Source organism: Podarcis gaigeae (assembly GCF_964106915.1).
Source record: "Podarcis gaigeae genome assembly, chromosome: 14".
In the NCBI taxonomy this organism is placed as follows: Eukaryota; Metazoa; Chordata; class Lepidosauria; order Squamata; family Lacertidae; genus Podarcis; species Podarcis gaigeae.
The window spans coordinates 4,626,597-4,640,820 of record NC_139690.1 but is presented as its reverse complement, the minus strand read 5'-3'; the positions used below and the strand labels follow the sequence as shown (position 1 = coordinate 4,640,820).

The window sequence follows — 14,224 nt, the reverse complement described above, 5'->3', positions numbered from 1 at the left end:
GCGTCGACGGCGGCGGGCAGGGTCACGCGGCGGCGGGCGCGCCTGCTCCTTCCCCCTCCCCTCCGCTCGGCGTGAGGCGAGAGCAAAGCTGGTGACTGAGGGAAGGCCGGAGGGAGGGAGGAGGGAGGGAGGAGGGAGGAGGTCGTCTTCGCTGCTGCCCCCCCGCCGCCGCCGCCATGGTGCTGGAGTCGGTGGTGGCCGACCTGCTGAACCGCTTCCTGGGCGGCTACGTGGAGAACCTGGACAAGTCGCAGCTCAAGCTGGGCATCTGGGGGGGTAAGGACGGAGGGGGCGGGGGGAAGCGAGGCTCCTCCTTACCTGCGTGGAGGGGGGGGAGGGGACACACCTGTCTCTGCACCCAAGGGGGGCGGGGGGGGGCAGAGAGAGCGAGGAGGAGAACTCGAGGCGGGTCTCTCACCCCTCCTGGCCTGCTCCAGCCCCCTTGAGTCCCCCCTTCTCCCACTGGACTTCCCACACCCTCTCACATGGGCGCTGCGCCCCTTCCTCCTCCTGTCAGCCCCATGTGCTCCTCTGACAGGTCCTTCCCCCTCCTCTTCAAGCGAGGTGCAGTGGGGCGGGGGGGGGCGGGTCTTATCATTATCAGAGCAGCCTCCTCTTGCACCCCCTTACTCCCTCCATCAGTTTAGCTTTTTCCGCTTTGTCTCTCATGCCAATTTTATGTCCCTTCTCATCTTTAGATGGGTGGCATCTGGTCTGTAGACTAGTTCCCTCTCCAGTTGGGCTTATGCATGCACCACCTCTCTGATTCAAGGGTTGCGCTCCCCAAACCAATTTTGTGCTCCTACTCCTGTTTCTGGCAGAGCATTTGACCAATGGGGAGCCACCACTGAAAAGGCCCGTTCTTGTGTTGCCACCCTCTCGGCCTCCTGAGGTAGGGGCACATATAGAAGGGCCTCAGGTGACAATTGGAAAGTCTGGGTCGGTCCTTGATATATCGGAGTCTTGAGCCACATAAGGTTTTATAGGTCAATACCAGCAAGTCTTCTGTTGCATGATTTTGAGAGTTCATGCTGAGTCCAGGTAGCCCCTTAAGCCCAGGGATGGGGAACAGTGACTCCAGACGATGTTTGACTCCAGCTTCTCTTGGCCTCAGCCAGCATTTCCAGTGCTTAGAGATGATGGGAATTGTAGTCTTAACAACATAAGGAGGGCCAGAACTTCCCCATCATTGCATTAAGTTGTGTTGTTATATCTAGGAAATATACCAGATTGTGAAATATTCCTGTTTTGTTAAGTAGGCAGTCAAAGGTTATAATGCCTCAAGAACTGGAAACTGTTTGCAATGTTATGCCAAATATGATCACACCTATTTCGCAAAGAGCCACGTCTCCTTAAAGTATAACTTGGTTTCCTTCTTTATTGATCAAATTGGTGACATCTGAGGTTTTGATATGCTAAGTTGCACCCCACCATGTCAAGTCATAATAATAAATATAGCACATGATCTATTACAGTTTATTTATAATGCTTTCAGGCACCAGGAAGGTATTTTTTGTTTGGCTTTATATATAGTAGAATAGGCTAACTCAGAGTGTTGGATTAGAGGGTCATTGATTCAGTTTTGAGTTTAAAATTGCGCACTTTAAATTTATGATACTTTTAAAATATGTTACCAAAAACCCCAATGTTTTTAAATAAATTTATTTTTATTCACCAGCTCATAATTCCTTTACAAGGGAATTTTTTGTTTTCATTGTATGGGAAGAAAACTGAGGCTGATGTCTTGGCTAGGTTGCAGGTTGAATTTGGGGGCCTCCATCCATTTCTCCCAGTTAAAATTGGAGTAATGTTGCCATAATATTTCACTATTGTGGTTCCTCATCTTGAGAATATCTGTGTTGGACACATCCAAGCCAGTATGAATCCCTTTTCATGATCCCTTTTCAACCCAAGGGGCATTATTGAAGTACAAGGCAGAAGCACCTGAAGAAGACTGTGGAGTGGGACTGGTGGGGTTGGTGGTCTGGGGAGAGTTCTATAGGCTGGATTAGAGAGGACTGGAGGCCACATTCACAGTCAGGCCTGAGGTTCCCCATCCATGACATAGGGACAGCGTGCATGTTTAAGGTAGAGCTCATAGGAGCCAACTCTTAGGAGTCGAGGTCCCTTCGTCCCACCCAATAAAATATCTGAGGGGGCCAGCCCCTCCATTAATAGGTATTGCCATTAAAATGCTGTGGGTGGGTACAGCATCATGTGATTAATTATGTGGGGCAGGGCTTCCCTGGAACCCCTACTCCCTAGTAGAGATCCTGGTGTTGCAGAAAGCCTAAAATGAAACCAGTAACTTTATTGCTTTTATTTCTACTTCCTTAGCATCAAATTAAGCTGAAGGATTTTAAAGCTTCCTTGTAAAAATTATCCTTCCTTCTGCAGTGGCTTTAGCTGGGATCATGTTGTTTACTTTGTTGGGCTGGCTTGAAGCAAGAGAACGGGGGTGGGGTGGGGGTGGAGAAAGAGAGAGATTGGAAGGGTAAGAAAGCATCAGATATTGCCTTGAAAATCACCCATCATGTGATGACTAAGAGGAACTATGTGTGTTCTTTTGGAAGAAGAAACAGTTCGTAGCTTATGTGAGTTATGGCCTTGAGTGAGGTGTTTGTTGCACACCAAAGGTTTTTTTTTTTTTTTTTTGCTTTTTGTTTTCTTGGCTAGACTGTTATCAGGGTTGGCTCAAGGCTTTTTGTAGGGTTGCCGTGCTTAGTCAATTGATCAATTTAGATTAAAAAGTTTTTTTCCTTTTAGGAAGCAGTTCTTAGATATTGAGTTGCTTTTATTACAAAATAGTGGTTTTTCAGAAGTGTTGGTTTATTTGAAAATAAATTTAATCCTAGGGCAGCGGGTAGGATCCCTTCCAGCTTGCCAGACTGAATCATACTTTGTTTCCCCACCCCCTGTGATGCAATTTTGGCGTGTGTGGGGGGCACATGGAGAGAGGAGAAGGGGAAAGTCCTAGTTTATAAGCAGAAGTCTTTGCACAGGAGGCCAGTTTGGTGAATTCTGTGCAACACTCCTGCCCAATCGTATTGGTGAAGTGTTACAGATTTGGTTGCAAAATGACAATGCAAAGCACATTTAGAATGAGCACAAGAAACATTTTCCTTCCTCCTGGATGCCCAGGAAAGAGCCACAAGGTGAACAATTGCCTCTGTTGCAGCCCTTTGTAAAAATGGTTGAAAGTGCAGTGCATTTTCATGGAGTAGGAATGTTTAAAAATGTGCCCTCTGTTTTGGCTTTGTATTACTTTCAACCACTGGTTTTCAACCAGTGTGCCGTGGCACCCTGGGGAGCCTTGAATGCTGGTCCGGGGTGCTGCGGGCAACACTGGCCTCTTTTCCTCTGATGCCCTCTCTTCTCTGCCTCCCAAAGGCTTGCACAGCTGTTTGGTGCAGCAGCTCTGGCTACAAGCTCCCCAGGTGAACGATGCCTCTGGGGCTGGCCAGGGGGTGCTTCCCAGGCCCCTGTGGGGCAGTGTGAGGAGGCACTTCTCTTTGGGGAAGGGGACACAGCTCAGAGATTAGGGGGGGCAACTGTGGCTGTCCAGAGAACTCCCAAGGAGAGGGAATAAGAGGAGGCTGAGGGAACCCTCCACAAGTGAGGGGTGGGGGGCTGCCAGGTCTACAGGCAAGGAGTGACATATCTGGGCTCCTGAGCCCCACAGGGGTAGCGCAGAATGAAAGTAGTTGATCAAGGGAGCCGTGGAACCATAAAAGGTTGAAAACCTCTGCTTTAAACAATTACAAAAAAAAGCAAATGTCCATATTTAAATGATTTTTAATAATTGTTTGTAATGCTGTAACCTACACTGGGACCTTAGGATGAAAGGTGGGTAATAAGTAAATTAATAAAAATAATTTTAGACATGCTGTTGGCATCCTTCTGTCTTGAGATTAATGGAGTGTGCCTCTGGGGGTGAAGTCAAACTGCTGTGTTAGCAGTACTGAAGTGGGGTCCCTGGGTCCCAAGCTTGGGCAGTGTGTGTGGTTGTCCAGAGGACAAGACCCTCCCTCTCAGCCTTGCTGATGTGGTCCAAAGGAAACCCAAGCAATATGTTTGACACTAATTTGGCTGCAGAAGTTGCTGGAAGGAGGTGTACAAGGGGCTAGCTAACTGTCTGGGCTCCATTCTGGATTTGTTGAGGTTTAACTCCTTAGCCTTTTCTTATCCTGAATACCCAGTATATCCTGCAAGGCAGCGGAGGTTTAGGGTCAGAGTTTTCCTTCTCCTAGATGGGCTACCTTCCTAGGTTGACTAGCTCCATCTGCCCTCTACAGTATCTGTAGCTACTTGATTATCCTTGGTAAATGAAAATACACTACTTTAAAAGTAGTCAAAACATGAACTGTAAGAATCTTGAACTCCATAGTGTGTTTCTGGAGATTGGCACTGTGATGAATACCACAGTAAACGAAAGTGAAAGACTTTAGTAGAAAGACTCTTCTTTCTTGACCAGATTCAACAAGCTCTTTATAGTATGAAAACATGTTCTATCCATTATGTAGTTAACTTGTTCTCTACAAAACTGGGTGCATTTAAGAGATTCAAATTAAGCTGCTATTGAACTACAAGAATGACTAGTTAAAGCTAGCATGGCTTTTCTTATGGATCAGTGAAATGTTTAGCGTCTTCTTCCTTATGATATTTTTATAAATCTTTACATATTGTTGCTGTGCAGTACAATTGCACATACATTTTGAAACTGGAAAAGATTTCAAAACCATTAAAACAAGTTTCTCTTTTTGCAGTTCTAGAATAGAACAAGTGATACCTAAAACAAAATGTTCTAGCGTGCTGTGTTGCTGTGCACTACCCTCACTAAGAATATTCCATTCTTCCCCCCTTTTCCATCCAGTCCCTGGTTAGTTAGCATTCTGAGTCCACTGAGCATGCGTGATCCTCAATGGGCAGGTTTTTTTGGGGTCTCCCTGATGGTTTAATTTTCTTCTTTTGTACTTTCGCAAATCCTGAGGTTGCCCCAAGCCTGTGGATAGCTGCCTCTTTTATGTGAATGGTTCCCTTTTGTTTCCATAAGCGTTGGTTACTGGAATAATTCAAATCTCTATTAGTATGTGTTTGTATACATAGTTCATAGAAAATAAAGAGATCTTGATATCTGATTTCTTTTACTATATAGGTAATGTGGCACTTGACAACTTGAGGATCAAGGAGAACGCCCTGGTAAGCCATCTGTCATCTAGGAAATTGCTTGGGTTTGCTTTTTTAAACTGTGCAGGTCAAGCTTGAACAGTAGCTGTAACTGATGCATTTTTTTTTAGCAACTTAAGAGAATTTGATTTTTAAAAATTTCCTTAATTTTGATTGAGGCATTGGAATAATGCTGTATATTTCATGTTGAGAAAATATGAGTGATCAGACCAGTGCAGTCTCTCAAGAGAAGGGGTAATGTTGATTCCTATGCAAAAGATCACATATTGAAAAGCAAAGTCTCATTTTTTATCTTCATTTTTATACACTAGCGTAATTTTGTCTTTTTTCCAACAGGTGAATAAGAGGTAGTGGTGAGGAACAATCAGGAATAGTCTGATTGAACTCTCCCTCCCTCCACAATGTTGTCCTGAGCCAGTGTTCGAAACTCCCTTTGTTCTAGGAGCATTTTGCAGCAGGGAATTTCATTAATGTGAGCAGTTTCTGAGCTCTGGGTGCCATACTGAGTCTAAGATTTCAGATTAAAACTGCCGCTGCGGAAAGAAAAGGAGGACCTTTTTCTGCCTCCCCACTTCCAGCTACTGTCTGAAAACTGGAAAAGGGATTCTCATAAGCATATTAAGGGGTGGGCAGGGACTTTGTTTTTTGCAGTCTTAAGATGAGGACTAGACCATGTGAAAAATGAGCATAAGATTTTAACTGCAGTTCATTCATTTTCAGCTTTGTATTCTTGTTATTAAAAAGGCATGCCTAGACACTCCATTGTGCCCATAACCTAGCTTTAAGGTGCCATTTAGCTCCTAGCTTTCATATCTCAGTTTCTAACACAGTCTGGAGCCACTTCTCACCATCTCATGTCTTCTTTTAAGCTTTAAAGAAGATGCTGGGATATCCAGTCACAGACCCCTGTATCATATATAATTTGGGTCCTGCTCTGATTTGTTTATTAAAGTCAGTGGAAATATTGTTGCTTAAGTCTGCCAGTAAACAAATTGTGAACCAGAGTGCCTAAATACTCTTAGGTCCAATACTTAACTGAATGCTTATTTCAGCTTTACTTGGGAAGAAGAGGTAGCTTAGCTGGAGGTCTCTCTGCTCCATCCGCAAGAGTTTCACTGTTGTTCCTGTGCTTCCATGTTAGCATGTCGTTAGGTGCATGTAGTATACTGTCTTTTCCCCCAGTGATGTTTTGCAGTCTTGGCCCAAACTTTAGTAAACATACTAGTGGGGGAAGATAGCATTTACCATGCGTTTTGGGTGCTTGATGAATCTTTTTGTTACTTTGCTCTAATTCTTAAACTCAACAACTTTAAACAGGTTTTAAAACTATAAAGCAAAGCCAGTGGTAAGAGCCTTCTGATATGTAATGAGTATGTTAATTTCCTCTTCTCCTCTACCACCTCCTCCCCCCCCCCCCATTTCTCAGAGCGAGCTGGATGTACCTTTTAGAGTAAAGGCTGGACAAATAGGTAAGTAGATGGTTCTCATTTTGATTTTGATTTGGAGATTGAAAAGCTGGAAGTTAGTAGCATCTTGGTAGTTTGTGTATTAGTGTACAATAGCTAAGAACCTGCAGCTGCTTTTTTCAAGGAGATTGGGCAAAGTACACAACAATTACTTGGCCAATTTATAAGGCTTAGAATAATGTTTTCTGCATTTTAAATTAGAATACCATTTGTGGGGAAACAGTTGTAATTCAGATATTTTCTACTTTGCAGGATGGGAGACACTTCAGTTTCATTCCCTCTGCTTCCTGGTTATGTTTTCCTTTTATTTTCCTCTCTGCTGCTATCCATAACAGATGCCCTGGATCTGAATGTTTGTTGGAGTTTTATGGGCTTTTATTCTAGCTGACTCTGTTCTATGGACTGCTGTTATTAATACTCATTTAAGTATATCTGAAGTGTGCATGCACACGAAAGCTCATACCAAGAACTAACTTAGTTGGTTTTTAAGGTGCTACTGGAAGGAATTTTTTTTGTTTTGACTATGGCAGACCAACACGGCTGCCTATCTGTAACTTAAGTTTTAAGAGTAACTTGCAGTTTGGTGATGCAAGGAAAACAAACGAGCTTCTGTCAGATGCTTTTCTGTAAATCATATGATGGACCATAACTGCTCATGATTTTTTATCACTTAGCAAATAATTGAAGTAGAATATATGACTTCATACTTAAAATGCTTGAATCCAGCAGTGGAAAGCCTAGAACAGCCTTGTATTTCTGTGCCACCTATTATAAAATGTGCAATAAAGTATAATATTTATTTTTCAAATTGGTATATATAAGCGCCCCCTCCCCCAGTTTCCAATCGTCTAACTGCCACTTTGCATCTAAACATCCTGCTCTGGACTGACTTCTTGAAGCAGCAGTTGTTTAGCCCCCTCACAGGTCAGGGCTTCTGCCCTTTGCTGCTGTTGCTGCTGGCTCTCACAGCTTTTCGCTTAGGTGGCAGCTGTAGGAAGTAATAGAGGAGCAAACCACCCCAGCCAAATTGGAAACAGCCACAGATAACAAGGAATTGCGTGCATGCAAGTGAGCAGGCTGTCAAAGAAGAGATGGAGTGCTTGGTGTCTCCTCTGTACCCAGCATAGAAACCTAGCAGGCTGCTTGCGGAGGGAAATCCTCTCCTTCCCATTCTCCCATTCTGCATAGAAATATGGTCAGCTGCTGGAGGAGCTGGAGCTCCTTGCCTCTCGTCTATTCGCTCTCAGAAGACTAGTAGCTTTTATGGGCTTATTTAGAAAGGTGGGAAATATTTGTCTTGCTCTAAGGTTCAGTTTTGTTTCCTCTTCAAAGTGTTTCTTATAAAACCACCAAAAGCAAATGCATAATTAAATTGCCAACCTCTTGCTTGGCTGCATTTCTTAATTTTGTGTAATTTGAATGGGAACACAGGAAGAGTAAGCTTACTTTGAGGAAGTGTAGATTTTCCTGCATTATTTACCTTGGGTGTGTTATGGGTATAATGAAAGAAGTCCAAGATTAAGATTGCAATCCTGTGCCAAGACATGTGCTTAACTTTCAATGCCTTGTAATATAGTTCTTCTCTAGAGCTACAAGTACTGTGTTTCCCATGTGAAAATGAAACGAATGATACCCCTTGTTCATGTGCAGTTTGGTGTTTTTAACCTGAAAATTGTAAATATTTGCGTTTCATCCCAACAGATTTATGATGCAACAAATCCTGGCATCTTTTTGGGATCAGAAACTAAACAGTTACTCCTCTTATCTGTTTTTTATTCATTAGCATACACAGTTTTGATAGAACAGCAGATCTGATAGCCTTTTTCACCTGTGTAGCATCTGGAGCCTTGGGATCAGCCTAATAGAAATATCACTTGGCAAAAACTCTTACGTTGTAAACAAGGCAAACAATATTTTTCCCAAACAGACTTTACCTGCATGATTCAGTCTTTGCTCATTCACCGAAATATAAAATGTTTTGATTTTTTTTAGATAAGCTTACTTTGAAGATTCCTTGGAAGAATTTATATGGTGACGCAGTAGTTGCAACTCTAGAAGGCTTATATCTTCTTGTTGTCCCAGGGGCAAGTAAGTGGTTCAGATCTGAAATGCAATATGTAGTTAGAATGTATTGCTAGTGCCTTACACAGAATTTGAAGACAAGAAAGATTCCTTTAGAATAGGCTGTTGTGGGTCATTGGATTAAGCACATAGCTTAATCTGTGTTTACAGAAATTTGTCCCACTATGTTCCATGGTACTTATTCACAAGAAAGTGTATAAAATACATGTTATTGTTGTTTCCTTTTTTGTAATATTATGTAAAATTTCCCTTTCTGTGTTATATTAGATATTGCAAACTCATGTTATTTAGGCATTAGTGCAGTGTTCCTTACTGAAGAAGGCACTTGCTGTGGAGCCCTTTCTTTCTGCTTATGTGAAAATTTCCTATACCATTTCATAATTTTCTGCGTTTATAATTTAGTGTTGCATGTGTATTGAGGATGAGCAAAACCATTGTTTGTGAATACGCTTCAAGCCATTGTTTTGAGGCATTCCATAGTTTAGAGATCAGGAGGATTATACTTGAACTGGACGGTTGTGTAGCTGGTGCCCCAGAATTACTTCCTCCCATCCATCTCTCTTGTTGGCATTATCAGTCCATTTTGCTAAATGTGAAAAAGGAGGCTTTTTTTGTTATTTTTTTGAGTTTTGCCTCTTACATTCATCCAAAAGAAAAAATAATCCAACATTCAAACCAAAAACAAAGATGAACAAAAACATACAAATACGTATTAACTAAGTAAATTTTTTTCCTCCACCATTTACCAATAATTAATATTCTAAATTATCAATCATTAACATTCTAATCTTTTGAGGTGACTTCCAGCTACCTCAATATGAGTCATACTTTTCCTTTATTAATTGCCTTCTTTTGATATTTCTTATTTCTTGGTGTTATGCAATTTATTTATAGTAACTGTTTTGTATTTTGCAAAATTCGTCAAAGCATAATAAAGGTTTTACTTGAGAACATTTTGTTTTTTAAAAATAGATTCTATAACACTCCCATTCCTTGCTGAACTTTTGGTTTGTTCGATTCCTAATTATTTCTGTCATTTTCGTAAGCTCAATATATTCAAATAATTTTATCTGCCTCTCTTCTTTTGTTGGGCTCTCCTCTCCCTTCCCTTTTTTTGCTTCTGTTGTGGCATATAAAAATATCCTCATTTTTCTAGTTCTTCATAATAATAATAATAATAATTAATTAATAATAATTTATTTATACCCCGCCCATCTAGCTGGTTTTCCCCATAGATACTATCCCAAAAGTTTCTGATTTTCTGACATTCCTACCACATATGAAACATTGTTCCTTCTGCCTGCTTACACCTCCAGCATTTATTTCAGTTTGTTTTATACAGCTTTGCTAATTTGCTAGGTGTCAGATACCACCTATAAAACATCTTCGTTTTCCAAGGCATCCATTTGTATTGTATGCCCAAAATATTTTGCCCATTTAATCATAACATCTTTCAATTCTTCATCTTTTACTTCCCAATCAAGTAATAGTCTATACATTTTAGGTAAAAATTTGCTTCTGTTTTGTATAGATTCTTTTTCCAGCCTTGAAATTTCTGTTGCGAACCCATTTTTCTTTTTTGATTTAAATGTTTCATTTGATTGATAATATTGCAGCCAGTCTGTAACATAATGCCTGATTTCTTCATTTATCTTTTTAACTTCAATTGATTTGCCTCCTCTTCCAACAGTTCTTTATATAGAATCATAGAATCCTAGAGTTGGAAGAGACCACAAGGGCCATCGAGTCCAACCCCCTGCCAAGCAGGAAACACCATCAGAGCACTCCTGACATATGGTTGTCAAGCCTCTGCTTAAAGACCTCCAAAGAAGGAGACTCCACCACACTCCTTGGCAGCAAATTCCACTGTCGAACAGCTCTTATATGTTACCAAGTTCTTTCCCATATTTTTTTTCTTTACCTAAATGGCTTCTAACGGTGATAGCCACCAGCTTGGTCAGGGGGTGGCACTAAACTAGAGCCATCAGAGATACCTTGCCTCTTTATTGGCTTGCTGTTTTGACTAGATCATGAATTCTGTCTCCTAGGCATTAAATATGATGCAGAAAAGGAAGAAAAATATCTACAGGATAACAAGCAGAAGGAGCTATCAAGAATCGAAGAAGCCCTGCGATTAGCAGCAGAAAAAGGTATTGTATGGTTATTCTTGAGGGTTCTAAGATGATACTTTTGAAGAACTCGGAAGGGGCATGTTAACCAAACACTGTCTTGAAGTAGGTCATCGCTAGAGTTGCCTGGGTATTTATTAACCTGATACTAGAGTCTAGGAGTTTGAAATCTGTTTTCAGTTTGAAATCTGTTTTAGTTTTCTTCATAAATGTCATTCTCAACACACTGTATTGTAGGGTGGTTCTTGTTTTTGTCCTTCACATTGCCATCATTTGGAAGCTTTTACTATTACATTATTTTTAAAAAAATTAAAAAGTAGTATATGGAGTTGTAATAATTAGTGTTTGAAGTGTGAAAGCTATCTGTGTTATTTCGGTGTGTGTGTGTCTATATACACACATATATATTTTCAGTTTAAAACTGAAAGTAAACACTGCTGGTTTCATTCTCTTGGGCGTATGAGAGGGGAAGGGGGAACAAGCCAAGGGCTTCTTCCTACTTTTGCACGTGGTTTAGCATGATGTGCGAACACAACCAGTGTGTGAAGCTCGTGATGTTGTAGATTGTTGTAATGTACAATGATAAATAAGAGGCTGTTGGTGAAAGTGGAATAGTTTTTCTAAGTATTTTAAAACTAGCTCTCTCTCTTTGAATGTTTAAAAACCGTGTATTAGTGGTTTAGATTGAAAAGTAGATTCTATTGTTTTAAAATATGTGCATTTTGGTTACTGCTGTCATATGGATGAAGGAGCTCATTCAGATTTCTTATGTGGACTGGAGGACATTGTGTATAAGGATGTCAAGTCTGGTGGGTATGCATGCTTAATGATTACATTAAAGGGTATTTGAAAAGGGAAACTGAATGCCTGTTGGTCTGCTAGATCAAGCTACTTCTTGTGACAGGAACTAGGTTAATGCTAAACTACTCTCTCAATGGTAACTTTAGGGAAGCTCTGAACACCTATTCAGGTACTTTGAGAAACAATCATGCCTCAGAGACTCTGAAAGCCAATTTATCAAAGGAACACTGGTTGAAATATTTTGTAATTATTTCAATCATTGTTTCTTGATAAATTGGCTGTAAAATCATACATATAAAGGCTGTGATTCTTGCATTTTCAACAGGAGTTTATGTTGTTGCAAATATAATGGGTTTGATTCAGAGAAGATTCTGTGAAACTCACTTATCCAGCATGGCTTTCCTGGGTCCTACGCCCTCCTACAGCTGCTTGTACCACATAAAGTGCTGCTCCCAAGGGTTGGTGCATCCTCTGGAATGACATGAGATGAGTATGGTGCAGGATGGAGAAATTAGACAAATTTGTTGGGGCTTGCTTTCACAAGCAGAAGTGTTTATCCACTTGTGTGAGACATCTCTGGGTGTAAGCCATTATTCTCGTTGCTGAGATGAAGCATTCTTTTTTCGTAAGAAAAGTATTCCATTGATTGGCATGTCAGTCTTAGTCATGTCTCCTTGGAATGGGTTATGTGAATGAAACATGTAGATGATGGCATTGTTTGGTTGTAAATTAATCCAGTAATGGAGTCATATGCTCTTCTAAAGCCATGACTTAAGAGCATCCATTTTTTAAAATGTTTTTTTTCTTGCCTTATGTGAAAGCCTCTCACCCAGCTAGTAAGCAAATTTAAAAAGAGAAAGAGGAGAGACCTGGCTATAAATAGACTGTGAATGCTGTTTTCCTATCTCTTCTCTTCTCTACGAGTGTGGCTGCAGGGATTCTGCATATTCATCTTTTTTCAGAGCACATGTGCAGGCAGTCTTAGCCCTGGCAGTTTACCCTTCTCTCTTCAGTTTTGCTCACAAAGAGAGTTAAGTCCAGCAATAGTCTTCTCTGCCTCCAAATCTCAGTATTTTGCGTTGTAGACTTGATGGAACTACCAGCCTCCTACTACCCCAGAGCTAGGCCTAGAAGAGACGCATGTATTTAGAAAACTTTGCCTACTTTCTGAAATTGTCTAGGGAGCCCCATTGTGGTTGTTTTTGTAGCACCCTTGGTCTACTTAGTCTGATTATTTTTTCCTCCTTTCATACACAGACTAATTGGGAAGTGGAGCACCGGGGTTGTGGTTGTGGGTTTTTTTTGCAGGCAGCTGGGGATGATTAGGGAACGTGTGGGCTGTTTTAAGGATGGAGTGAGATATCCAACTAAGTTCACTCTGAGTAGACCCATTGAAACCAATGGATTTAATTTACTCAAGTCCACTGATTTCAGTGAGTCTATTTTGAGTATGACTAATGCTGGATGTCTGCCAGAATCTTGTCCCACAGTGGATTCACTGCTTCTCAGTGGCAGATACAGCAATTGTTATAAAACTTTGTCTTTAAATTATAGAAATTTTGCTGAAGGAAGGTGTATCTCAAAATGTCTTCCTTGTTTGTAGTAGCTTAGCCACTTAGAGTAGACCTATTAACATCATCTATTAGCCATGTAAATTTCAGTAGGTCTACTCTGAGTAGGCCCAGGGCTGTAGTCCCTCTTTAGATTTTATAATTTTGCTGTAAATCCATTTTCTATAGTCTCATTTGGAAAAAAGAATAGTATTAAATAGTGAAATGGTTTTATACTGGAGCTGCAAACTAACTCTATGCTTCTATATTCCAAATGTCTTGCCTAAATAATCTTATTTTTTGTTTTCCTTTATTTTCATTGCTTCCTTTAATGATGCCTGCCTAACTGTAATTTATCCTCTTTCTGTAAAATTGCTTACATTGAGAAGGACGTAAGTCTAAAAAGACTAAAAAGCGTTTTAAGAAATCATTTAAAGGTAATGGTCACTCAAAAGGTGGGTATAACTAGCACAGTGTGTTGAATATTCCTTTTCTGTTGCTTTTCTTTTTATAATAAGAAAATGCAGTAATATGTGCAACCTTCTTTTAGGCCAGCAAGTTAGTTAGTGAGACTTTGACTTTACTGGATATAAACAAACTACATTGATTTTAAATTAATTATAATTACAATAATAATGTCTGTTAAAGCAGAAATTGGGTAGTTCCTGCTCAAATTAGTGCTTGAATTGTTTGGCCTTCAAACCTCAGTTGGGCACAATCCAGCAACAGCTGTTCAGATTCGATTTTGCAAGAGGATTAAGGGCTCTTTCCCCTGAATGAATTCCAGTGAACACAGTAGTGAAAGGTTTAACACAGCTAGTTTCATTTTTAAATGATGCATTTGTTACAGAAAGAAGTCTGTAGTAGGTTCATACTTAAGTGTACTCGTTCGCATTATCATTCCAGATGGTTGACAGATTTGGACTACCTTCTCAGTTGTAACTCCCTCTTTTATCATCCAAGTATTTCCTTTCCACAGGCCTAAACCATTCTGAAGTCCATGCCCAAT

General features: G+C 40.6%; 1 protein-coding gene across 5 annotated transcripts in view; it reads left to right on the top strand.

Annotated features, from left to right (window-relative positions):
• Positions 1-14,224, top strand: part of VPS13C (vacuolar protein sorting 13 homolog C) — a 98,497-nt gene continuing 84,273 nt past the window's right edge. For 2 of the 5 annotated variants that reach the window (XM_083712323.1, XM_083712322.1), the window contains exons 1-7: positions 140-276; positions 5,156-5,199; positions 6,614-6,656; positions 8,646-8,741; positions 10,784-10,885; positions 11,614-11,673; positions 13,605-13,670. In XM_083712323.1, the coding sequence (XP_083568449.1) occupies positions 177-276; positions 5,156-5,199; positions 6,614-6,656; positions 8,646-8,741; positions 10,784-10,885; positions 11,614-11,673; positions 13,605-13,670 (511 nt within the window). In that variant the 5' untranslated portion in view covers positions 140-176. Of the gene's footprint in view, positions 277-5,155; positions 5,200-6,613; positions 6,657-8,645; positions 8,742-10,783; positions 10,886-11,613; positions 11,674-13,604; positions 13,671-14,224 lie in introns of all 5 variants that reach the window. The other 3 variants (XM_083712326.1, XM_083712325.1, XM_083712324.1) reach the window with 2 other exon arrangements.